This window comes from Melanotaenia boesemani, chromosome 11, assembly GCF_017639745.1.
Source record: "Melanotaenia boesemani isolate fMelBoe1 chromosome 11, fMelBoe1.pri, whole genome shotgun sequence".
Lineage (NCBI taxonomy): Eukaryota > Metazoa > Chordata > Actinopteri > Atheriniformes > Melanotaeniidae > Melanotaenia > Melanotaenia boesemani.
The window spans coordinates 11,716,013-11,743,923 of NC_055692.1; the positions used below are offsets into that span (position 1 = coordinate 11,716,013).

General features: G+C 41.5%; 1 protein-coding gene across 3 annotated transcripts in view; it reads right to left on the bottom strand.

Annotated features, from left to right (window-relative positions):
* Window positions 1–27,911, bottom strand: part of ksr2 (kinase suppressor of ras 2) — a 159,661-nt gene that overhangs the window by 73,335 nt on the left and 58,415 nt on the right. For all 3 annotated transcript variants that reach the window (XM_042000638.1, XM_042000637.1, XM_042000636.1), the window contains exon 6: window positions 16,958–17,130. In XM_042000638.1, coding sequence (XP_041856572.1) covers window positions 16,958–17,130 — 173 coding nt within the window. The remainder of the gene's footprint in view (window positions 1–16,957; window positions 17,131–27,911) is intronic.

The window sequence follows — 27,911 nt, forward strand, 5'->3', positions numbered from 1 at the left end:
CCTGACCCTGGTAGTCATGAAGTGCTTCGAGAGGCTGGTTATGGCCCACATCAAAGACTCCATCAGCGTCACCGTGGACCCACACCAGTATGCATACAGAAAGAACCGCTCCACTGATGACGCCATCTCATCAGTGGTCCACACAACCCTCACCCACCTGGAGAGCAGAAACCCATACACCCGGCTGCTCTTCCTGGACTTCTCCTCTGCCTTCAACACCATCATCCCACAGACACTGGTGCAGAAGCTCTCCACCCTTGGTCTGAGTAATACACTGGGGAACTGGGTCCTGGACTTTCTGACCAACAGACCTCAGACTGTCAGGATCCATAACTCCACCTCCTCTTCCATCACCCTCAGCACCGGCTCTCCTCAGGGCTGTGTGCTGAGCCCCCTCCTGTTCACTCTGCTGACATATGACTGCTCGGCGAGACGTCCCAGCTGTCATATAGTGAAGTTTGCAGATGACACAGTGGTTGTGGGACGCATCAACAACAACAATGAGTCGGAATACAGAGAGGAGGTGGAACACCTGGTGCAGTGGTGCAGAGAAAACAACCTATGCATCAATGTGAAGAAGACTAAGGAGATGGTGGTGGACTTCAGGAAGGATAAGCGCCCTACTCCTCCCCTGCACATCGGAGGAGTAGCTGTGGAGGTGGTCTCCAGCTACAGGTACCTGGGTGTGCACATAACCGAGGACCTCACCTGGAACACCAACACTTCCCAGCTGATCAGGAAAGCACACCAGCGTCTCTACTTCCGTAGGAAGCTGCGGCGAGCCGGACTAGGGAACGCTGTCCTGAGGAGCTTCTACCACTGCGTGGTGGAGAGCGTCTTCTGCATCAACATGTGGCACGGCAACTGCACCGCCGCTGAGAGGAGGGCTCTGCAGAGGGTGGTAAAGGCTGCACAGAGGACTATGGGGAGCAGCCTTCCCACCACCTCAGACCTCTACACAGCATGATGCAGGGGAAGGGCCCTCCGCATCATGAAGGACTCCACCCATCCAGCACATGGACTTTTCCAACCCCTCCCCTCAGGCAGGCGGCTGAGATGCATAAGGAGTAAGACCACTAGGTTCAGGAACAGCTTCTTCCCCGAAGCTGTCAGACTGCTGAACTCTTGCCATGCCTTGTAGACTCCTCCCCACCCTTCCCCACCCTACCCCACCCTACTTCCCCACCTCTGAACATCAGCCCATTTTAAGCTCAAAGAAAGCTTTAAAACTTTTTTTTTAATCCAGCTTGTTTTGTTTTATCTAACAACATTACACCAATGGGTCTTTGTTATTTTTTTCCCAGATAAAAGCTACGCAGGTGTTAGCTTCAAGGGCTTTGTGTTGTAATGGACCTTTTCACAGCAGACATTTTGGCTTGTCATTAAGAAAGGTGCAATAAATTAATATAAGTAAAATTAAATGATTATGGCCACATTCCATTTAGGTGAGACTAATGTGTCATCAACCAACCCTCCATACAAACATTTCTCCTTTTGTTGTCAAATACAGATGTAGACAGTGGGTTCCCAGTAGTGAGAGATCACGTTCAGGAAACAGCTTTCAGTGTTAATTTAGTTCCTCTAGTCCTCTGCCAAAAACTAATAATAAACTTCCTTGTGACTTTAATTCATTTTAAGCTCAAAGAAAGCTTTAAAACTTTTTTTTTAATCCAGCTTGTTTTGTTTTATCTAACAACATTACACCAATGGGTCTTTGTTATTTTTTTTCCAGATAAAAGCTATGCAGGTGTTAGCTTTCAGGGCTTTGTGTTGTAATGGACCTTTTCACAGCAGATATTTTTGGCTTGTCACTAAAGAAAGGTGTAATAAATTAATATAAGTAAAATTAAATGATTATGGCCACATTCCATTTAGGTGAAACTAATCTGTCATCACCAGCAACCAACCATCCATCCATACATTTCCCAAAAGTTCCTCTCTTGTTTTCAAATAAAGGTGTCGAGAGTCGTTGCTAGTAATCACAGATGGCTTTCCGGAAACGGCTATCAATGTTACTTTAGTTTATCTAGTCGTCTGCCCAAAACTGATAATAAACTTCCTTGTGACTTTAATTCATTTTAAGCTCAAAGAAAGCTTTAAAACTTTTTTTTTTTTAATCCAGCTTGTTTTGTTTCATATAACAAGATTACACCAATGGGTCTTTGTTATTTTTTTCCAGATAAAAGCTTTGCAGGTGTTAGCTTTCAGGGCTTTGTGTTGTAATGGACCTTTTCACAGCAGATATTTTGGCTTGTCATTAAGAAAGGTGTAATAAATTAATATAAGTAAAATTAAATGATTATGGCCACATTCCATTTAGGTGAGACTAATGTGTTATCAACCAACCCTCCATACAAACATATCTCCTTTTGTTGTCAAATACAGATGTAGACAGTGGGTTCCCAGTAGTGAGAGATCACGTTCAGGAAACAGCTTTCAGTGTTAATTTAGTTCCTCTAGTCCTCTGCCAAAAACTAATAATAAACTTCCTTGTGACTTTAATTCATTTTAAGCTCAAAGAAAGCTTTAAAACTTTTTTTTTAATCCAGCTTGTTTTGTTTTATCTAACAACATTACACCAATGGGTCTTTGTTATTTTTTTTCCAGATAAAAGCTACGCAGGTGTTAGCTTCCAGGGCTTTGTGTTGTAATGGACCTTTTCACAGCAGATATTTTTGGCTTGTCACTAAAGAAAGGTGTAATAAATCAATATAAGTAAAATTAAATGATTATGGCCACATTCCATTTAGGTGAAACTAATCTGTCATCACCAGCAACCAACCATCCATCCATACATTTCCCAAAAGTTCCTCTATTGTTTTCAAACAAAGGTGTCGAGAGTCGTTGCTAGTAATCACAGATGGCTTTCGGGAAACAGCTATCAATGTTACTTTAGTTTATCTAGTCGTCTGCCCAAAACTGATAATAAACTTCCTTGTGACTTTAATTCATTTTAAGCTCAAAGAAATCTTTATTATTTTTTTTTTAATCCAGCTTGTTTTGTTTTATCTAACAACATTACACCAATGGGTCTATGATACTATACTATGGCGGCGCACAGTACAGCAGCGGCTTCTCGAGCTCCTGGGACTAAGGCTGTTTTTTACAACTTAGAGACCATTTTTAGCACTACTTCTGTGCAAAATCTGTCTGTGAAGTACAGCACAACCAAACTCGCACTCATCAGAGATAGTTTGGTCACCACGACCGTAACTCCAGGGCTGAAATCCGCACTTGGGAGACAGGGGCTCCTAAGGACAACAAAGTGACGCAGCAGCGTACGGGGCGCTATGGGCAAAAGGAAGCGTTGTGCCCGGAGACAAAAGAGAGGAACGCGGGCAGGTGTGCTTGCCCAGCTGAAGGCGAGGAGGCCTCCAATTCCAACTCTCTTCCTGGCCTCCCTGAGCAACAAACTGGATCTGTTGCGTCTGAGGCTGAGTGTTTACACAGAGATGAGGAACTGTGCTGTTTTCTGTCTCACGGAAACTTGGCTGAACCACAACATGCCGGACTCAGCCTTCCAGATTGACGGCCTTCAGCTATTCCGTGCGGACCGCGACCATCGGTCGGGGAAGTCGAGAGGAGGAGGACTATGTGTGTACATAAACGAAGGTTGGTGTACAAACTGTGGACTGGTAAAAAGCCATTGCTCTGAGGCGATAGAACTTATGACGGTGAAATGTCGGCCGCACTATCTGCCTCGAGAGTTCACCGCGGTGTTCGTCACCATTGTTTACATCTCGCCGGGTGCTAATGCTAACGAAGCGCTACAGGAGCTACATGACGCCATCAGCTCGCTGCAGACTACGCACCCGGAGGCACTTTACGTGGTTGCGGGTGACTACAACCAGGTGAAACTGACGGACACTCTGCCCAGGTTTTACCAGCACGTCACCATTCCCACACAAGGGGACAACACTCTGGACTGTGTGTACACAAACATACGTGGTGCATACAGAGCTCTTCCTCGCCCCCATCTTGGCCTCTCTGACCACATCTCCATCCTGCTGACGCCAGCTTACCGCCCCCTGCTGAGAGGGATCAGGCCAACAAAGAAGACTGTCACTGTGTGGCCCAGTGATGCAGCCTCTGTGCTCCAGGACTGCTTCCAGTGCACAGACTGGCAGGCCTTCAGAGAGGCAGCTACGTGTGAGGGAGAGGTGGACCTAGAGGACTACACCTCCTCCGTCCTCGGCTTCATCTCCAAGTGTGCTGATGATGTCACCACCACCAGGACAGTTACCTGCTATCCAAACCAGAAACCCTGGTTGAATGCTGAGGTGAGAGCTCTGCTGAAAACCAGGGATGCTGCGTTGAGGGCAGGTGAGGCATCAGCACTAAGAACGGCGAGAAAAGATCTGACGGTGGGTGTCAAGAGGGCCAAAGCCGCATACGCTCAGAAAATCCAGGGTCACCTCACTTCCAACAACCCCCGGAGCATGTGGATGGGCATAAAGTGCATCACAGACTACAACACCAAGGATGCACAATGTCCAAAGGACCCCTCCCTGCCAGACGAACTAAACAGGTTTTACGCTCGCTTTGAGGACCCTGACTCCCCCCCTCCCTGCAATAGACTAACACCACCACCTGGTGACACGCCCCTCTGTGTGTCCACTGCTGATGTGAGGAAGACCCTTAAAGGAATCAACCCCCGCAAAGCTGCTGGCCCAGACAACATCCCAGGGCGCGTACTGAAAGACTGCGCACACCAGCTGGCTGAGGTGCTGGCGGACATCTTCAACACCTCACTGTCGCTGGCATCCGTTCCCACCTGTCTAAAGACTGCAACCATTGTCCCCATCCCAAAGTGTCCCACAGTGACAGGCTTGAATGACTACCGACCCATAGCCCTGACCCTGGTAGTCATGAAGTGCTTCGAGAGGCTGGTTATGGCCCACATCAAAGACTCCATCAGCGTCACCGTGGACCCACACCAGTATGCATACAGAAAGAACCGCTCCACTGATGACGCCATCTCATCAGTGGTCCACACAACCCTCACCCACCTGGAGAGCAGAAACCCATACACCCGGCTGCTCTTCCTGGACTTCTCCTCTGCCTTCAACACCATCATCCCACAGACACTGGTGCAGAAGCTCTCCACCCTTGGTCTGAGTAATACACTGGGGAACTGGGTCCTGGACTTTCTGACCAACAGACCTCAGACTGTCAGGATCCATAACTCCACCTCCTCTTCCATCACCCTCAGCACCGGCTCTCCTCAGGGCTGTGTGCTGAGCCCCCTCCTGTTCACTCTGCTGACATATGACTGCTCGGCGAGACGTCCCAGCTGTCATATAGTGAAGTTTGCAGATGACACAGTGGTTGTGGGACGCATCAACAACAACAATGAGTCGGAATACAGAGAGGAGGTGGAACACCTGGTGCAGTGGTGCAGAGAAAACAACCTATGCATCAATGTGAAGAAGACTAAGGAGATGGTGGTGGACTTCAGGAAGGATAAGCGCCCTACTCCTCCCCTGCACATCGGAGGAGTAGCTGTGGAGGTGGTCTCCAGCTACAGGTACCTGGGTGTGCACATAACCGAGGACCTCACCTGGAACACCAACACTTCCCAGCTGATCAGGAAAGCACACCAGCGTCTCTACTTCCGTAGGAAGCTGCGGCGAGCCGGACTAGGGAACGCTGTCCTGAGGAGCTTCTACCACTGCGTGGTGGAGAGCGTCTTCTGCATCAACATGTGGCACGGCAACTGCACCGCCGCTGAGAGGAGGGCTCTGCAGAGGGTGGTAAAGGCTGCACAGAGGACTATGGGGAGCAGCCTTCCCACCACCTCAGACCTCTACACAGCATGATGCAGGGGAAGGGCCCTCCGCATCATGAAGGACTCCACCCATCCAGCACATGGACTTTTCCAACCCCTCCCCTCAGGCAGGCGGCTGAGATGCATAAGGAGTAAGACCACTAGGTTCAGGAACAGCTTCTTCCCCGAAGCTGTCAGACTGCTGAACTCTTGCCATGCCTTGTAGACTCCTCCCCACCCTTCCCCACCCTACCCCACCCTACTTCCCCACCTCTGAACATCAGCCCATTTTAAGCTCAAAGAAAGCTTTAAAACTTTTTTTTTAATCCAGCTTGTTTTGTTTTATCTAACAACATTACACCAATGGGTCTTTGTTATTTTTTTCCCAGATAAAAGCTACGCAGGTGTTAGCTTCAAGGGCTTTGTGTTGTAATGGACCTTTTCACAGCAGATATTTTTGGCTTGTCACTAAAGAAAGGTGTAATAAATTAATATAAGTAAAATTAAATGATTATGGCCACATTCCATTTAGGTGAAACTAATCTGTCATCACCAGCAACCAACCATCCATCCATACATTTCCCAAAAGTTCCTCTATTGTTTTCAAACAAAGGTGTCGAGAGTCGTTGCTAGTAATCACAGATGGCTTTTGGGAAACAGCTATCAATGTTACTTTAGTTTATCTAGTCGTCTGCCCAAAACTGATAATAAACTTCCTTGTGACTTTAATTCATTTTAAGCTCAAAGAAAGCTTTTTTTTTTTTTTAATCCAGCTTGTTTTGTTTTATCTAACAAGATTACACCAATGGGTCTTTGTTATATTTTTTCCAGATAAAAGCTATGCAGGTGTTAGCTTTCAGGGCTTTGTGTTGTAAAAGACCTTTTCACATCATACTGGTTTTAACGTCTTTGCACTGGTTACCGGTTTCATTCTGTACTGATTTTAAAATCCTTTTGTTTTTAAATATCAACATGGCCTCACCCCACAGTATCTGTCCAACTTGGTCCAGTCTTACACCCCTGCACGCTCTCTGAGGTTGGCAGATCACTCTTTGCTAGTTGTCCCAAAATCTAGGATAAGATCCAGAGAGGATCGCTCCTTTTTAGCTGTTTGCCCGCAAACTCTGGAATGCAATGCCCCTGCACCTTAAGCTTGGTACCCACATAAAGATTATCGGGCTATTTTTGTCCCAATTTTGCCTCTTCCCAACCAAGGACGGCAAACGCCCGATTATCGTGAGTCTTATGAGATTTTTCTGTACAGTTATCATTTGGTCTGAGGTCTGTTACGAGCAGATTTGTCCCGATAATCGGCTCCAAAACATGTCATAGCCGAGAATTGGAAATATTGAACATGTTCAATATTTACGACCTGATATCTTCATATGTGTGATAAAAGCCAACGACTTATGATTTGTGACTGTGTGGATGGGGACATGGGACAGAATGTAGCCAATCAGAGAGCGAGCTGGCTGGGGAACGAGGAAGGATATGAAGTTCTTGTTCACACAGTCTGCAGTCTGTTATTTTTTTCAGTTCTCGCTTTTTCTGTTAACAGTAGTCCCAAGACCATCAGCTTCTCTCGTCCTCTATACCCTCTTCCATGACAGATGTTGTTTTTCGGTTGTTTCTGTGTTTCTTCTTCATATTTTGCCAGTTGTTGCTATGGTTCTTCCTCTACGTTTTTGTCCGGCTAGGAGGAATAGATTGTAGATCAGTTGCGGGACAGCATCGTTACGTGTGTGTTGGTTTTGTGATTAGATTATCAGAGCACACCAGACACAGTATGATCAAAACTGTTAAATGCTAGATTTTTTTTGTCTTCACATGTGCGGTCTCAACCAGACAAAAAATCTCATAAGATTAAAAAAAATCCTTAAGTGTGTACCAGGCTTTAGACAGGCTAGGTCTCTTTCTGTTTTTAAATCCTCTCTAAAAACCTACCTTTTTTCCATTGGCTTTCAACACAGCTTGAGTTGTTGACTTTTCATGTTTTTATTTTATTTTTATTTTATTATATTTTATATTTTATTGTGTGTTGCTGTTACTAGTCATTTTATTGTTTTTATAGTATATTTACTTTTATTGTTTAGTATAATATCTGGAATAGTTGTTAAGCCTAAGGCTGTGTACAGCACTTTGGTCAACTGTATTGTTTTAAAAGTGCTCTATAAATAAAGTTGGATTGGACTGGATTTTCACAGCAGACATTTTAGTTTGTCACTAAAGAAAGGTGTAATAAATAAATATAAGTAAAATTAAATGATTATGGCCACATTCCATTTAGGTAAAACTTATCTGTCATTACTAGCAACCAACCCTCCACACGCACACGTGTAGAGAGTAGAGAGTCGTTGCTAGTAATCACAGATCGCTTTCAGGAAACAGCTGTCAGTGTTACTGTAGTTCTTCTACTCCTCTTCCCAAAACTGAAAATGAACTTCCTTCTGACTTTAATTCCTTTTAAGCTCAAAGAAAGCTTTAAAACATTTTTTTTTAATCCAGCTTGTTTTGTTTCATATAACAACATCACACCAATGGGTCTTTGTTATTTTTTTCCTGATAAAAGCTTTGCAGGTGTTAGCTTTCAGGGCTTTGTGTTGTAATGGACCTTTTCACAGCAGATATTTTGGCTTGTCATTAAGAAAAGTTTAATATGTGAATATAAGTGAAGTTCACAGGCAACCAACCCTCCACACCTATATTTCCCAGAAAGTTCCCTATTGTTTTCAAACAAAGGAGTACAGAGTCAGTTGCTGGTATGACTAACCACTTTAAGGAAACAGCCAGGAAATAATACCAGCAAGCCAACAGAGGGAATAGCAAAAACAAAAGTTGGCACACCTAATGGAATGCATATAGCTTAACATGTTTTGCCCCTGTAGGTGTGGCGCGTTGGTTTATGGTGATGACACATCAGTTCCAGGAAATAGCCCAGAAACAATTCCACAAAACCAATAACAACGGAATGATGCCGTAACATCTAATAAAATGTGGCTTAATAGTTATTTATGTAACTTCCCACCCACTGGTTTTCAAAACAGGTGCGCCACAGAGGTCTTTTCAGGTCCTCTCCTTCCTACCTGGCATGAACTCCAATATTCTCACCACTAAAAGTCTGCTAATCTCAGTATGATACGGGAACTGCTCCAGTCACGGAAATACTGGTGGAGACAACATTGCACATCACTGGAAACAGTCTCCCTTTCATTTTGAACATATACTGTACCAGAAATGGCGCCAGTTGAAGGCAGACAGCATTATTCTATCATGGACGCACAAGTCCATTCTTTAAGAGTTACTACCTGCAACTTGAGATGCATCTGTTCTCCAGCACACCTCAATCAAATGAATGGCTTGTTACCAGGCCTCTGCAAAGCTGAAGGAAGAAATTCAGCCATTTGATTCAGGTGTGTTAGAAAAGGGGTGCATCTAAAAGTAATTTAACATACATGGTAAATAAACAGATTTGATTTGATATACTAAAGCAAGTCTGCTATGCAGGCATTCAACTTACTGTCTTATTGGATTGTGTAATTTATGCAAAATAGGGTTATAATGTTTTAAAAAAAGTGAATGGACTGGAAGGTAGCATCCATCAACTACATGTTCCATGTGTCAGTAATGACACAAAAACATGATAAATCATACTGTAGCTGTCCAGAACCCTGATTTACATGATTTAGTGCCCACTCTACTGTCAGCCGCGTAGCATTTCTTCATACTGGGTGTTACGGATGAGTGACTTCAAGCACAGACATGAAGCTGTCAGACGAGCTCACTCTGCGCACTTACACTAATCAACCATGTTTGGGGTTTTTGATGGTACCCACTGAGAACTGGATTGCAAATCTGGGAAATATGTGTGAGTCAGTGTAGACAGTGGGAAAGTCATAAACACTCAACAAAAGCATTTAAAATGACATATATTTGCAGTTCTACGAACTAACGATTTTTTCAAAACAATCTGCATCTTTCTCAAGAACCCAACTATGCTCCAAAAAGAACAAAAGCAAACATACATTACTGTATTATAATCAGTATAATATAAAGTATAATCATCATATCATATCACCAGGATATCACAAACTGTATATTCTGGCAAGAATCCAAACAAACTGTCAGGAAAGTGCTGCTGGCTCTGCTTTGGCTGGGCACTGATTCATCCCAAGCAGACGGCGTGTGGTCTCAGTCACCTCGGACAGTCTTGTGGATCCTCTGTATGTTTTGATTCACATGACTTAAGGGATGAGTGATAATACTGTTGGCTGGAGGGCCCTGACATATGAAATGGCAGTGATCCCAAACATAGACCCAGGATGGATGTTTATCCTGACTGGCCAGGTGCACGCACACTTGTCTGTGTGCTAACACAAGCATTTAAATACAAACATGCATCCACTGTTCCTAAAATAAAAACTGGAGACGTTTCTGTTTTTCCTCACTCTGTTGTTTACAAGTGGGCGCAATGTGCAGTGAGTGACTAGATGTTTAACTCTTCTATTTTTGTATTGGAAAGCATTGACTTGTCACGTACACCTTGTATCATCTATGTTGCATTCCTTTTTCCTCCTTATTCTCTTAAACACTGGTTTGCTTGGCAACATAAAAACATGGCAAATTTTAAATTTAATAGAAATAAGTTTTTAAAAAAATTGGGTGTAGGGTGCAATATAACTGCAACAAACAAACAAACGTAAAACAAAATAAAATGAAATAAAATAAATCAGTATTCGGAGGCCTTGATTAAAGTAAACATAAAAGAAGAGTTGAGGATATACCTTTGTTCTTTCATAGGAGTTTCACTGAAAGGGGCTCATCACTGATGTAAGATGAGACTCAATTTTGTTTTGTCATTACTATTGAAATGAGGACATTTCATTTCAAGAGAGGAAAGAATATAACGTGAGATTCATTTTTGTTTTGGGTGAACTGAGTGTTACAATCAACTTACATGACAACAGCACATGAAAATTCAGGTCTTTTACTACTGTTTCTGGAAAGTCAGGTCATTCTGTGCATGTCAAAATAATTAATTCCATTCAGACATGTGATGCATGTAAACATATCATAATTGGAATAACATTTTCAGGGTCCATGTAAATAGTACAGTCAGAACTGGAATCCAATTGAAGATTTTTTTGCATGTAAACATAGTTAGTGAAACGTTTCTTTTTGTCTTCTCAATCGGCACTACTGTATATTTCAGCAGAGCAAAACCACACGTCTTTGTTGTCTTAGGTAACTTATCTTCTACCTCTTTTACTTGAACACCAGCAACAGAGATTCTTGTCTATAAACTAATGAAATAATCTGACTGCTTGGTTGAAGTCAGTGATATCATTTTAAATTGGGAGTAAGCAACGATTGTTTTTTCTGCCCAGTTCATCTGTTCTTTAGAGGTGCAAGCAACTTCTATTGAAAAAAGAAAAAAGAATGAATAAGATCCCTCAACACTTGAAAGAATTAATTAACTTCTTAATGTGTCAAGCAAATCTGCTCGGGCAACTACAGTAATCCATATTTTTCTATTTTATTTTACAAACCTTAGTTGTCATCATCCCGACACCTAAACTAATAGTTTTTCTTAATGTTACTACGTATTTGGGTTTTCTGGGGTATGCTTAAAAGAATTAAGCTTAAGTAAAACCTTTAACTTTCTTGAACTTCTGGAGCCATGAGGCTACACGATTGCTTCAACCTTAAAAGCTGTCCAAAGTGGATGGTTTTATTTTTGGGTTGTGGGTGCACTGGCGGGTTTCCACATCGAGCAGTGATAACATCTATAAAAGCTTTCTAGAAGGATAGGATTAAAGATAAACCTTGTACTTCTTCCAACTCCTAAAGACTGTCTTCATAAAAACTGTATTCCTGCAGCCTATAGCAAACACTGCTAACTTGGACAATCCAGCTTAGAGAGGTTTAAACATACTCCCACAACCTATACAGGTAGAAATGCTGAAGATGTCTGTATTGTGAAACACTGAAAGGCTGTCAATATTATTTATGTCAGACTTTTTTTTGGCAAATTTCCAGCACTTCCTAGAAATACAGATTACATTAAAAAGTAGTGGAAACACTGGTTTAGCGCCTGATGTTAAAAGAGAAATGTAAATATAAAAATAAAAAATAAAGGCGCTCTGTTGATTTTTTTTTTATGAAAAATCAAACTTACATTTATGTATTATTTCTTCAGCCTCTACCAAAAATGCTATTAGCTCATTAATCAGTTAGTTTTCTATAAAAAGAAACTCAAGTTAAATTTGTGCAAGCAGTCCAAATACATTAGTCGAGCATTGTTTAAGCACATATCATGTTTCTTTCTTTTTTTCTTCTTCTTCTTCTTTTTTTAAGGATATATGTTTCTAAGAAATAAGTGAAGAGGTCATTAATACTAAACTTTAACACTAAAGAAAAGTTTAATTAAATAATAAAATAAACATCCCATTTATATGTGTCACGAATGGAGGTGGAGGTGAGGACCCAAATGCAGGCAGGAGGCAGAACTGGTGCAGGTAAAAAGGTTTATTACCCAGGAACTCACGACAGGGAACCACAGACGACGGGGATAAACTCCAGGGAACAAAAACCAAACATGACAAAATGAAAACTAAAGCATGAACATAAGAACTACAAACCAAGAACATGACCAAACTAATCATGACAAAAACCAAAATCCTAAACAATCAAAACACCCACCAAAACCCAGAAACCGTGACAGAACCCCCCCCTCAAGGGCCGGATACCAGACGGCCCAACAAAGTCCACAAAAGAGAAAAACCCCAAGCCGGCCACCCAGGGTGGGCGGAGGGGGCCCGGAGGAGGGACCGACCAAAACAAGACAGGCCCCAGGACAAAGTTCAGGGGGAGCCACCTGGAGGCAGAACAGAGGGCAGGATTAGGTCAGGAGGCCGGCCGGGGGGCCGGACGGACCGGGGCAGAACCTCCGGTGGACGGCCCGGAGGCCGTGCAGACAGCCGGATCAGTTCAGGCGGCCGGCCGGGGGGCCGGACGGACCGGGGCAGAACCTCCGGAGGACGACCCGGAGGCCGTGCAGACAGCAGGATCAGTTCAGGCGGCCGGCCAGGGGGCCGGACGGACCGGGGCAGAACCTCCGGAGGACGACCCGGAGGCTGTGCAGACAGCAGGCTCCGGTCAGGAGGCCGGACGAACCGGGGCAGAACCTCCAGAGGACGACCCGGAGGACGCACAGACAGGTTTCCAGGCAGACGGGCAGGCTTGGACTGGCGCTCTGGAGGACGGGCAGGCTTGGACTGGCGCTCTGGAGGACGGGCAGACTGGATCTCTGGCGGCGGACGGGCAGACTGGATCTCTGGCGGCGGACGGGCAGACTGGATCTCTGGAGGCGGACGGGCAGACTGGATCTCTGGCGGCGGACGGGCAGACTGGAGCTCTGGCGGCAGACGGGCAGACTGGAGCTCTGGCGGCGGACGGGCAGACTGGAGCTCTGGCGGCGGACGGGCAGACTGGAGCTCTGGCGGCAGACGGGCAGACTGGAGCTCTGGCGGCGGACGGGCAGACTGGAGCTCTGGATCGGGCACCAGTAGTGGGTAAGGGGCGTCTCGACCCGAGACCCCCTCGGAAACAGGAATCAGAAGAGAAGCATCACCACTGAAGACCCCCTCAGGAACAGGAATCAGAAGAGAGGCGTCACCACTGGAGACCCCCTCAGGGACAGGAATCAGAAGAGAGGCGTCACCACTGGAGACCCCCTCAGGGACAGGGACCAGAAGAGAGGCGTCACCACTGGAGACCCCCTCAGGGACAGGGACCAGAAGAGAGGCGTCACCACTGGAGACCCCCTCAGGGACAGGGACCAGAAGAGGAGCGTCACAATCGTTGACCCCCTCAGGGACAGGGACCAGAAGAGAGGCGTCACCACTGGAGACCCCCTCAGGGACAGGGACCAGAAGAGGAGCGTCACAATCGTTGACCCCCTCAGGAACTGGGACCCGAAGAGACGGGCAGGACCTGGGCACCGGCGTGGGACGCCGAAGAGCTGGGCAGGACCTGGGCACCGGCGTGGGACGCTGCAGAGCAGGGCAGGACCTCGGAGCTGGCGCGGGACGCTGCAGAGCAGGGCAGGACCTCGGAGCTGGCGTCGGACGCCGCGGCGCAGGGCAGGACCTCGGGGCTGGCGTCGGATGCTGCGGCGTAGGGCAGGACCTCGGAGCAGGTGTGGGACGCTGAAGAGCTGGAGCAGACCTGGGAGCAGGCGTGGAGAGCTGGGGCACTGGAGCAGACCTGGGAGCAGGCAGGACCTCCGCAGGCTGCGCAGACAGGTTCTCCGCAGGCTGAGCTGACAGGACCTCCGCAGGCTGAGCCACTGGAGCTGCAGGTGAAACTGGAGGCGTGGGCCTGGGAGCCCGTGACGACACCCGTGACCGTGGAGCTGATGGCGTCACTCGAGACGTGGACCGAGGAGCTGGTGTCGACCTCCGAGACCTGGCCTGCCCCAGTGGTTTTGGGCTAATCGCCAGTCTGGTTCCCCAGAACGGCGACCACTCTGGATATTCCAGCGGCTCAGGCTCCGTGTCCAGTCCAAGGAGCATTCCCACCAGTTCATTTGACGACATGTACTCGATGGGCTGCCGCCCCTGGTGCCTGGACGTCCTCCTCCTCCTGGACCTTGTGGGAGGAGGATCAGGAAACCACAGGTCTGGCTCCTCCACCGTTGGGAACCAGTCAGCAACCTCAGAACCGTAAAACTGATACCAAGCCATCAAACCTGCTGGGTCCAGTTGTGGTCAGATCCTACTGTCACGAATGGAGGTGGAGGTGAGGACCCAAATGCAGGCAGGAGGCAGAACTGGTGCAGGTAAAAAGGTTTATTACCCAGGAACTCACGACAGGGAACCACAGACGACGGGGATAAACTCCAGGGAACAAAAACCAAACATGACAAAATGAAAACTAAAGCATGAACATAAGAACTACAAACCAAGAACATGACCAAACTAATCATGACAAAAACCAAAATCCTAAACAATCAAAACACCCACCAAAACCCAGAAACCGTGACAATATGTGTCAACACTCGGGTGATACATTTGAATCATGCAACATCTGGTCGTTCTACAATACTTTGAGGAAATATTATAAACAAGAATTCACAAGGCTTGTTTTAGCAGGTTTATCCATTTTTTAATTCATTTTATATTGTTGTATTCATTTTTTTTAAACACTTAAAGCATGTTTTTATGCGAAAAATTATATAAAGTTAAAAGGAACTGTTCAATTAAGCAAGATGCTTCTTTTGTTTGTTTGTTTTCCCAAATCACAAAATAACAAATGCCATCATACTTAATCATAAAAAAATCTACACTAAAGATCCAGTCATCACACCATAGAGCTAATTAAAAAAAATTATTAAAATAAATTAAAAAACAAAAAAGAGAGAGAACTGGAACTGGAATAACTGGAATAATAATTTTCTCCGTAACAACACATATATTTTCATTGTCTAGTAATACACATATAGTGAGAGCAGTATTTATATGGAACTAAGCCATGGCTGTGTAAAGGATGATAACTTCGATATGCAAGGATTATTTGATAAGTCGTGTTGATTATCAGATGGCCTCTAGTACATCACTAATTGTATGGATGAAAAGAACTGATAAATGCTGTTTATGAAAACCTGCCACCAAAGATGCAAATGTTTTATAATCTTAAAAAGAAACAGTGTATTTGGTTTATGCATGTGCAAGAGCCTAAAAAACTAAATATAAAGGTGCAACGTGTAACAAAATCAAAGGTCAATGACAGAATAACTTTATGTAACAATAAAAACTATGGTTTTATGGTTGCAGACAGAGGTAAAACCTGTGCCATCAGTGACTGGTTTATAAAAAAATATATTAAAGAAACACTTTGAAATTTCAAACATTTGAAAAAATAAAAAAAGAACAGGACATGGTTGTAAATCAAGACAATATCAGCGCATCAAACAATCATATATCTGAGGATTTATCAACTGGAGTAAAAATGAGTTTGTGTGTGCGGTGAAAACCCTCTGAGCTTTAAAACTACAGCACCAGCATTGTTTGATAGGTACTAGAGCATCATTTGCAAGTAACTCCTTAAAAGAACCATTATTTTAACACTATTTTAAAGCTAGGATAGGTTCCAACCTGCCAAGCCTGCATTGGAATGAGTATAGAAAATTAAAAGATGGATATATGTATTTTCTCTGTAGGTTTATGAACTAAATCTTTAGTTTTATATCTTATTCCTCGGAGTTAGATTGACATTTCTAGTTGTGTTCATGAGAAAATGGGTTCACAGTAATTATGTCCCTGTATTTTATAGTCATTTTTTCTATTAAAAATGTTTAAGCAGTTAGCACATATTACCAACTTAGACTATGAACAGTGGCACTTTTAATGTTGATATGTATATCAAGTATTTCATTTCCTTCTGTGTCCTGCCTCATGCATATAATGAGCGATTATTCCGTGTCATGCCTCTACCAACAAATATGCATGCCTGTGACCCTCAAGCCAGTTAATCACATCTACAGCTATTCTGAACAATGAGTGACGGCTATGCATCACTCCTTTCGTTGACATGACTTCCATTACTTTAAGTTTCTCTGCCTTTTAATGGCTTCCGCAGTTTATCCATTAATGCATCAGCCAATAAGGCTGACTGTGTGCCATGACACACCACCTCCGGCAGTTATGGAACAACCTGACTCATTTTTAGAACTGGGCTTAAAATTTTCTAACAATAAAAACTTTAATAGTAGGAACACTTCCTGAGTATTTTTTTTTTTTTTTTTTTTATCAAACGTGAAAGCATGCTGACACAACAATGTGCAAAATGTGGTTATAAAAAAGTTTTAGAGTAGTCTTTTCTTCTTTTATCAGAAGAAAATCACAAAAGATGTTGCACCAGGTCACAATATTTTATCCTTAAATGCATCTCAGTGAATAATTACTGGTTACATGTGCAGATGACCCTTCTTTTTGAGTGAGCTAAACTTTGTGACTTGACCTGGCTGGGAGGAGAAAAACATCCCAGAAATAAAAAATTGCCACTGAACTAAAAAAGCAGATGTACATAGGGAAGGACTGAAATATGAATGAAATATATTAAAGGCACTTAAAAATCTAATTTCATGAAAGCTAGAGTGAGAGCAGATTAAAAAAAGATGAGTTCACTTACTTGCGGAGGGTGTTTCGGCATGGACGGGAGGTGTAGACGGGATGAACGAGGGGAAGAAAAAGGATCGCAGAGAACGTTCGGTATGGAGGGGCGAGCGCTGCGTGGGCAGATTCTCACAGCTGCCCACACTGCTGTGGATCTTAAGGTTCAAGGGCTTGGTCTTCTTCTTGGCTCTTAGGGAAAGAAAAGAGAGGAAAATAAAAAAAAAAAAATGAAACTATGTGATGAGAAGGGTTTGTACAAAGAAAGAAACCTTTGTTCAGATATTTCCATATGTAATCATGTGGAAAAGGAAGTGTCTCCTCTTTTAAAATGTTTCCACACAAAATTTTGCTTTATCATAATATTTCTTTTATGATAAAACAGAATATTTTGTTATGTTGTTGATCATCAGAGGTTGTTTCATCTCATTTTAAGACATGATCAGGACAAGATGATTTTTATTATATCCTGATGCATGACACCATATATTTAAAGACGCTTTACTGTATTTTTGTTTGACTGTTGTAAGATATGCAGCTTGTTTAGTAGCATAAAGGATACAACAGCTTTATTTGGCTAACTCTGTGCTTCTGCCAGTAGCTCCCATTATTATTCTCTCCACCTCCACATACTGAACATGCCACAGCTAAATTCACCAAGTTCACTCCAGCTCTTAAAGTGCTATGAAACTGACGCTGGAAAACTAAGCAACAACAACAACTGAAAAAAAAAAATCCTGAAAAGTGTATGAATAAAAATAGATTATAATGTGATTAAAAAGCACTTAAAAACAGACTAATGCATGCGCTTCTTTGTACATTTAAATTAAGACTCAAAGATGTCTTTATTTTCCATGAGGAACAACTTGTACAGCAATGAGTAACACCAAACTCAGGAAAAAATAATGATAAAAAAATAATTAAATAATAACAGATTATGCTCCAGCCCCTGTAAAACAAAAAAAAAAAAAAGGAAAAAAGGATAGAGATTGTACTTTCTAGGATCAGAAAAAGAGTCAACCTGTCCCAGAAACCCCTGTTTTACAAATCCTCTGTGAAAAGCATCATTACACCACAACATCCTGGTGTGGTTCAAAAGCTGTACCATGGCAAAGAGGAGGACTCTGGAGCGAGTCATAAAATCAGGACACAGTTTTCTTCACTGGATGACATATACAGAGCCAGATGCCTGCAGAGAGTCAAAAACATAATTCGGGACTGATTCCATCCGAAAAAAGGACCTGTTCGCAATGCTACCATGTCCATCAGGCCCACGTCACCACGTATAAACAGCTTTTACTTAAGTGCCTACTTTAGGAAAGTCAACTCCTAATGGGACTGGACACTAAAACCAGGAATGTGCAATACATCATGTAACATTTTTCACACTGTTTTTATTACATGCTATTTTAGTACTGCTGAATGTTTGTATTGCTTGTGCCTGTTATGTATGTTATTTTATTCTTTCACAAGGGACGGCACCCAAATGAATAAATAAATGAATGAATGAAGCACAAACACAATATTGTCAAATAACTGACAAATATTTAGATGTTTATTAACAGGAGTGATGAGGTCATTTAAACTGAGGTTAGAAAGGTGGTGCTGCATAACTTCCAATAGCTGTCTGCATCCCCACTTTCAGACACAAGCTGGTAAATAACTTGAAAAACATAATTTTAAGTGAGTGTTTTATGTAAAAATCACAAGTCACCAATAATTACCTCATAATCACAGCCTTTTTGTCAGCTTGCTTCCATTTAGCACACATATAATTTCACAGTTCAGTTTAGATAATCACTTGTACTGCAAATTCTCTTGGACTTGTCATGCACCCCCCCCCCCCCCCCACACACACACACACACACACAATCACACACACTAATAACACTTTTGTGCATTTCATAAAGTCAGCGAACTCTGTGACACAACTTGGGCTCATAAGAGAAACAAAAATATTGTAACATATTCTGGCCATTCCAGCTTCTTGCTTGCTTATTTATTTATTTGTTTGTTTATTTGTTTATTTGTTTGTTTGTTATCTTTTGGGCTTAAAACAAACACCACAATGAAGCCAGAGACCTGTACCATGAAGTAAGATTAGCGGATTATCCGGCTGTCTTGGGTATTTACTTGTGTTTTTCTGTATCACAAAGCCGGCACCCTTTTAATAGAGGGGAGCCGTCATTGTAATGTATGCTGAACAGCTTTGCTCTGGCAAAGGTAAACTTCAGAGAATCAGATTGAAGTCTGTGTATTTCCACTCAGACAAACAGAAAATGAAAATTGAGTCATCGCTCCCCCAGGATCCTAAATGTATTGTAATATTGTAATTTATTTCATGACTGTGGCTTAGGATACCATGAGGTGGCTTAGCCTGGGATAATTGTAAGTATTCCCTTCGCTGTCCTTCATTAGAAAAATAATCCACATACTGTTAATTAGCTCTCAGGCAATTATAGAAGCAAATTTTGAGTTACATAAAGTTTTTATCTAATTTAACTAATGTATTTCTCCCATTTCTTCCCATATTATCTTTCTTTTAACTTTTTGATAATGCTTTGTGCATGAGTAAAAAAAATGTTGGACTGCTGCATAAATTCACTTAAATATGGTAATTTCACACTTAATAGCCTAATTACTTGCCCATCCTTTACAGCTTTATACTATGTTCAGATTGTTAAGTACTGTACATGTTGTGTTAAGGACATTGTAGTAATTTTATTTGAAAAGTTCTTTTCTTTATATGATCAACCCTATAGCTACTCAGGGAAATCCAGAGTTAAGAAATAACGAAAAGACTAAAACCCATTCTGGTTCTTTCCACAGAGGAGGTGAAGTAATTTACCATTAAGAGCAGTGTTAATCCCAACTAATCCACACAGCATGACCAACAGGCAATCAACAAAGACTGTCCTGTGGTGTACCCCAAGGCTCAGTTTTAGGCTCCACCCTTTTTAATCTTTACATGCTTCCTCTTGGTGATGTCATCAGGAGACACGGCATAAATTTCCACAGCTATGCTGATGACACACAGTTATATGTTGCCGTGACTCCTGATGAGCACGGGCCCATTGATGCCTTGTTAGATTGTATTTTAGATATCAGAGGGTGGATGGCAGAAAACTTCCTGCAGCTCAACCAGGACAAAACAGAAGTTTTAATGACTGGACCTGGGGCTGAGAGAGAGAAACTAGAGGCCAAACTGAAAACAGTAGCACTCAACCATTTTAATCAAGTAAAAAACCTGGGAGTGATTTTAGATGCAGATCTCAGTTTTGAGCCGCATATTAAAAACATAACTAAGACTGCTTTTTATCATCTAAAGAACATCTCCCGCATCAGGTCGTTTCTCTCTCGAGCCAGTGCAGAGACACTGATTCATGCTTTTATCACATCAAGATTAGATTACTGCAATGCTCTTCTTTCTGGTCTTCCAAAGAGGTACCTGCACCAGCTGCAGCTTGTACAGAACGCAGCTGCACGTCTGTTGACAAAGACCAGAAAGAGGGCCCACATTACACCAATTTTAAAGTCTCTGCACTGGCTCCCCATCAGCCTCAGAATTGATTTTAAGATTCTTTTATTGGTTTTTAAGTCTCTTAATGGTCTTAGCCCACCTTATTTATCTGATTTGCTTTTATCTTATGAGCCCACTAGACCCCTCAGGCCCTCTGGTACTGGCCTTTTAACTGTTCCCAGAGTAAAAACAAAAACACACGGCGAGTCCTCCTTTTATTTCTATGGCTCTCGTATGTGGAACAGCCTGCCTGAGGATGTGAGGGGAGCACCTAGTGTGGATATTTTTAAAAACAGACTCAAGACCCACCTTTTTAGTTTAGCATTTTAATCATTACTTTTATTATTACTATTGTATTTATTCATTTATTTATTCTTAACACACAGGCTGTATTCAGCTTCTATTTATTTATCATTTATATATTTGTTTTATCATTTTGTATTCTCTTATTTCACGGGTTCTCTTATTTTATGGGTCTTTATGGGCAATATTACTTTTATACCCAGGGTTGGTTTTTAGATTGTTTTAGATTTGGTTTTACAGTGTTTTATCTCAGTGTTTCCCCACACAACTAGACCCCAGAATTTATGACAGCATTTCCTTGGTCCTTTTAACTTTCCTTGGTCCTTTTAACTTGCTTTTACCCTCTGTGTTGTGTGTGTGTTTGATGGGAAGGGGTGGGGGGTGGGCTTGCTGCTCTTGGGTTGGGGTTCTGGGGGATTTTACTCTCTGTAAAGCACCTTGAGTTGCTATTTTCTGTATGAAAGGTGCTATATAAATAAAGTTTGATTTGATTTGATTTGAAAGTGGCCATTTTGAACCACACCATGCCTGATGAGGAAAATGACAATACAATAAATAAGACAAGCGTCAAAATCAGATGGACTTTTACTCACTGGAGAGAGGTCAGAGTAAAGGTAGGATTCAAGATGTATATGGAATTAGCTTTTGTTTTTGGGGGGGGGGGGGGGGGGGGGGGGGGGGGGGGTCATTATGTTGTTGTAATCATAGCTACAGCCAGTTTTAGTGGGCTTCAGCAGTCAGTCAATGAGTGAGCTGGTGAACCTGCTCCACTGTTTGTATTCATTCCTTTTTCAAGCAAAACTCTGAACTTATTCTTTAATCAGCTGAGAAAGAGCTGACTCGCTATGTGGTCAAAGCCAAGATGGAACTACTAAGACTAAAAAGGGAAGCTAACGAAGATGTGTCAAAAACTACAGTTTCTCAAATAATTATATTATGAAGTTTGTTTATTGTTTTATTTGTTTGGGACAATGCACAACAAAAAAATCTCACAGAAGGAAAGATGCATTGTACCAGATTTAGCCACTGACTCTTTTCCACAGCCCCAGAGCAGGTAAACAAATAAATGCAGTCAAATTAAAACAATATAAATGCCGTTAAACAACTCAGTACAATAAAACTCAAAACTATAAAAAGTCAAATAGATTAGCCTAGTCCCCTATTAAATTATTAAATAGTTATTAATTAAATATTAATTGCAAGGTTTTGTTTTTTTTGTTTGTTTTTTTGGGTTTTTTTTTTTTTTATCGTCATTAGTTTACAGCTAATTCATGTAAAAGTATTTTGAGGAGGCAAAAAAAAAAATTTTGATTACTATCCAAAATTAGACTTGCTCTGATCTTTTGGGAACTCCATTCTTCTTTGATTAAGATGCATGAAAATCATTTTAAGCCATAAAAAAACATCTTAAGGTGCATCATAGGTAATGACTGGTAGTTACTGCTTTATTGACTGGTACAGGTTGTAGCATAACCACTGCATACCGGTCACTGGATTAGGGTTTGTTTATACTCAGCTTTAAATATACATACAGATGGAGCCTTGGACCTGTCAATAATTGCATATTTCAGGCTGTTTTCAGAGTGCTTGCAAATGCATACTCAGATGTAGTAAACAGAGCAGTACCCCTGGAAACTTTGGGGACAGTGTTGCACAATATTTTTCACATGCAACGAATGAGACAAAAAAAAGAAAAAGAGTAGTGCATTTAATGGCTGCACAGACCACTGCCGTCTACTGCACTGCCTCTTTTTTTTTTGCATCTCTATATGAGAATGTGCATTATCATGATCTCCTCCTCCATCAGCATGGTTGCTATTGTATATTGCTACAGAAACTAATGTCAGAACCATAGACTGTATATAAAAGATGGACGGAGCCTCCGTGACATCACCCGTAGGTTTCTGAAGAGCAGAACTGAAGCTCATTGGATGTTTCCCACCGTTGCCATCTTGGCAGCGTCACGAGTGTTGTGATTCCCGTAAAATTCAAAAATGGGCAAATAGGTGGAGCTGAGAGGGGGACTGTAAAGGTGGGGGTGGATTATTAACACCCATCAAACTCTGAGCTGCCTGTAGCTAAGAGCTAACTGAGCCAGCTCTGATCTAATGTGAGCTAACCAGCTAACGAAGGTATGTGGGCTAAAGCTAAGGCGCACTGTTAGCTGGCTAAAAACTGCAGCTGTGTTGCACTCTCCCTTCTTGCCACGGATATTGGATACCTGTCAATCAAAAGGACACGCCCCTAATTATGCCAAATTTCAAGATTAAATATCATCTAAATGGATGACTTATAAAAAAAAATTCATCCCCCTCACAGTTGTCATGAACAGCTTATCTTATTTTTGGCCCATGTACTGAATAGTAGATTTATATAGTTGGGTAGGATAAAATTAAACAAATAGCACAGAAAATATCTAATTCCACATTTCCTTTATACTAAGACAAGCAAATATACACAGCTACAAATATTCCCTACAGAGACAAAAAAATCAACTTGTTTCAACTAATGGAAGATGTTATGCCCTCATGATGTAGCTGAGGTCTTATTAAGTTAGGCAACAGCATCTAGTTCCAAAATGTATAAATTGATGATAAAGTGATGCATAGACTTAACCTGTAAACAAGCGAGGCCATGAGTGACTGGTCAAAGGAATGCCATAAAAATCAAGGAGCAGAAACTGCAGTGGGGAAATTGGTAGAAGGCATAGAAGAACAAGTATTAGGGGTATGTTACAAAACTCAACAAAAACAGCTTCCTAGAACAGGAGATATAAAGGGAATTGTTTAATAGCCAAACACATTTAACAGTGAAAGGCTAGGGCTAGTAAAGTATGAGACATTAAATCAAATTTATCCATTAAAAATAATAATAACAAAACAAACCTTTAAAAGTCAAGAGTTCTGACTTATCAAGCAAAGTGAGAGTCATGAAGTGTTAAATCCCATGGGAACTTTTTCCGATGTCAGTCTCCCATTCCCTTTACTGAGTCATGCAATTAGAACTGTACACCAGCCCAGCACTTTACTCCCATCTTCTGCAATAAGGAAGCAGCCTGCAGGTTATCACTTCTCCGTCATAGAGCTTTTGTCAGCTATTCCGATTAGCCCACTTTATGCAATTTGAATCTAAATTAAACCATTCATCTCCCTGCATGCATGCCTTTATCCTCTCTCCAAATGGTTTGTAGATGTGCAGTAAGGGGAAAAGTGCAAACGAATTTGGAGAGAAGGCAGAGGTTTCCCACTTTTGCTTTTGAAAACGGCTGTTGGTGAGGGGCAGGCAGAGAGGGGTCGGGGAGGGAACTTTCAGTTCAGTTATTTAGGCATCTATTCAGATTTTCTCCTCAGCTTATGAAAAGTTCATAGAAAGAGAAAGTACAAGAATACATGAAAGTCAGAAGAAGAGGGAGGTGGGTGACTTGTCAAGTGTCAGTAGAAATCATCAAAGATGTGAATAGTTGAGTTGCCCTTTGATGTAGTCTGGAGTTGTTCATCATGATGCATCACTCACAGATGGAAATCACCATGTGTTTGTGTCGTGCTTCAGGTACCACTTTTTGGTCTTTTATTCCCTCTAGGACCTTTGTGCTCTATAAACTAGAAGTAATTTTCAGTGCCATTGAGGTAAAACTGCTAAAGCTTATATTATCTATTGTGTTGTGCTGCATTATTTATTGATTGGCTGATTTATTATTCATGAGTATAAACCTTCCAGATGTCCTGGTATTTTCTGAAAGATAAATTGCATCTGTTTAGCACTTAATAAAGGTACGGTCTTCAGTGTGCCAAACATGTCTTTGAAAAGATCACAAGTCATGATATTATAAACTTCTTTATATTTTTTTATGCTGATGAACCCTAATGTCACAAGCCCTACTTAAAGGAATAAAGGGAATCCTGTTTATTGGGGCGTGACTATGACTCAGCATTGAAAGTTAGTCATTCCAAAATTTTTTAGATTTGCCAAGTCCATAGGTTTCCTTGATGGTTTACACTTGTGAAAGATGAGATTTGCACTTCTCAATATGCACGCAACAGAAAAAAAGAACCTGACTTTCATGCACACACACATTCATCCACCCACTCCCTCCACATCCACTTTCCCCATACTTGCAGAGACACTAATTATGAAGACACTTTCAAGTAAAAGTTTCATTTGATCAAGGACAGAGGTGAGAGCAGAAGAGCAGCAATCCTTCAAATAACACTTTTCCTTTACCTTCTGACACATCAGGATGATTTTAAAAAGGCAGGATCATGAATATTGTAAAGCCTGTCTATATGGTATGTTTCTACTATGATGCTGTGATGTTGTAATTCATCTGAAGTCTACCAAATTAAGACTTGTTCTCATTTAGCTGAGTGAATTGCAGGAGTTCACCTCTGCCTTTTACTACAGAAATATGCTCTGCAGAGACCCATATGGCACCCTGTTGCATTTTTATGCAAATGGGGCTGTGGAACAATATCTCTAGCAGCCACTGCTCTGTGCTGCTTTAATAAAGTTGGTGGGGGAAAAAAAATGAAATAAAGTTGACTAGAATAATGATTGCAACAGAGAATCACAAAGACCCCTTTGAGCAGTTTCATCCAAAGCAGGTGCTCCTGCTTTCAGAAGTTTGCAGCAGTTGAATTAAAGCTGACTGTCTGGCAGGTCGGCTTTTTATGTTATGGCCTGAGGCAGGGTTGTAAAGCCAATGACAAACGTAATTTAAAGGGAATTTGAAGTTATTGCATAAGCGCAACTATAGAAAAGTTCAGTTCTTAATGCATATTCAAAAATGTAGATATAGATTTCAACACATGTGCAGAATGAGAATATTACTATATAAATACTGTTTTTAATAGATTTGCATATTATTGTATGTTGTTTTTTTTTGTTTGTTTGTTGTTTTTTTTTTATATTTGCATTTGTATGATAATCAGAGCAGATTAATAAGTTGTGTAGTTTGTTTTTCTTTGTCTCCCAGAGTTTGTAATTTCATACGAGTTTTAAAAGGGTGTGTTCTGGGAGCACAGCATTGCTAAAAATACACCAAAAGAGGCAAAAAAACAACAAGTTTCCAGTGGTTTGTAAAAAATATTAAACTAAGAGAAAACAAAGGGAAATTGAAATTCTCACTTGTAAAATTCTAACATAACAAAGTTTCAAGATTAGCTGCGATTTACCGCACTTGCTATTCATACATACACAAAGCTATTTAAATAAATAAGGAATAATTACCTAAATTTCACCAGTGTTCAGCTTTGACTGGAAAAATCAAGGTTGTTCAAGAATAGCTTGCATATAAATCTAACGCGTGAGAAATATTCTACAGAACTGATGTCTCTAATATTCCTATTACAGATTGACTTAAAGGAGTTTTGTATCCAAGTAAAAAGGAAAAGATACAATCAGCATTCATGTAACCAAGTGACAGTGCTGCCTTGTAACTGTAAACATCATTAAGTGTAACACCACTTTGAAGAGTTGTGTGAAATGTATGTAAAAAAAACTGAATGTAATGCTTCCAAATCTCATTAACTTAGATAATTGCCTATAAAAAAGACCACTTTAGTGAGGCAGAGTCTCTCAAAAGTGACCTGCAAGATTTTAATGTTTTGTGTTCTATTGTCTGTGTCCATATATTTTATGGACACATGCAGCAATACTTTCCATTTTGGCCTCCTTTGTTATCACTTTTTTTATTTCTTAACTTCTCCTACAGGTGATCTGTGTAGATATCAGTGTGCTGTCAGAGACCAGGGGAGGAACAGGTCTCTCAGTGGGTAATCAAAATGTGTGTGGGGTGTAGACTGAAAGGTGAATGTCAACCTGAAGAGACAGGAAGGCACCTAAGGCAAAAAAAAAAAAAAAAAAAAAGAGAGAGAGAAACAAGAGGCTGAAAAAAGAGCAAGTGTGTGAGGGACAGAAAATGAGTGAGGAGAAAGGAAGAGGACTGAGCTGATGCCTATACAAGTGAGACCAGATGTTTGGGACTCGGGGAACAGGGCAGAGGAGAGAAAAGTTGACAGGAATGTGGACTGTGACATGTCTTTTCATTATGTGTTGGTCCAAACAACCTGTCTGCTGCAAACTGTTTTAGTTGTATATATACAGTGTATGTGTCAGAATGAGGAATGCTTATCAATTTCTTCCTCCTACAGGCTTGTACCTGAACATGACAAAAACAATAGTGGTGTTCAAGAATAAACTTTATTGTACACCCTATGCAATGAACATGCTTACAACTGAAACACTTAGCTCCAGAGATTTGAACCACTGTGATCCAGACTGATTGGACATAACCAGCTTAATTAGAAAGTCTGACAATGGAAGAATATTTTAAAGGACACAATCCATCCTTCCATTTTCTCTCCCTGGCCATCTTTTCTAGCTTTATTAGTCATATAGAATATTCCCAAGCCAGCCATATATTGTCTCTTCTCATACTAGATATACTGTAAAGTTTTTTTTTCTGAGGAAGCACCTTGAAAGTGTCCAGAAAACATTTTAAAGTGATATCTGAATCACCTCTGGCTCTATTCTTATGAATAAGTGAGTTTTTCAACCTATTACAAAGGGTCAGTCTAGGTTAGACCAGAATTCTTGTCACCGGAAGGTCGTTTCCACAGCTAATCTCTTCTGTGAGTCACCTCTGTGATACCAGGACTCCGCCCTGGAGCCAAGTCCAAGGAAGAGGGTTGTTTGTTATATTTCTATACTCTGGTTTCTTAAACACAAGCCACATTTGAAATTGCGGTATGGTTTAATCTCAACCTTAAGACTTTGACTCCGGGTGTTCAATGTACAATTTGATCTCAAAACAAATAGCAATCAACTACAGTTTGAAAGACATGCTGTTTCAAAGTGTGTAAGGGAAAGAAACTGCCCTTGACAAAATATTGGAACAGGAGAAGGAAGAAGTATTAAAGAAAGTAAAGATATTTCATTAGATTCAGATGGTGTTGGGTTTATAGTTTAATAATTCCAAGTTGGGAATCATCAGAAGGAAAATGCTTCAAAAACTTTTTTTGTGCATCTGAAAAACAAGACTCCATGAATCAGGTCTAAACAATAGTGTGCAACCCAAAACAAAGCAGTATGCTGACCCTTGAAATTATTTTTTATTTTTGCACAATTTCTTCTGGCAGATATTTGTTGTGCT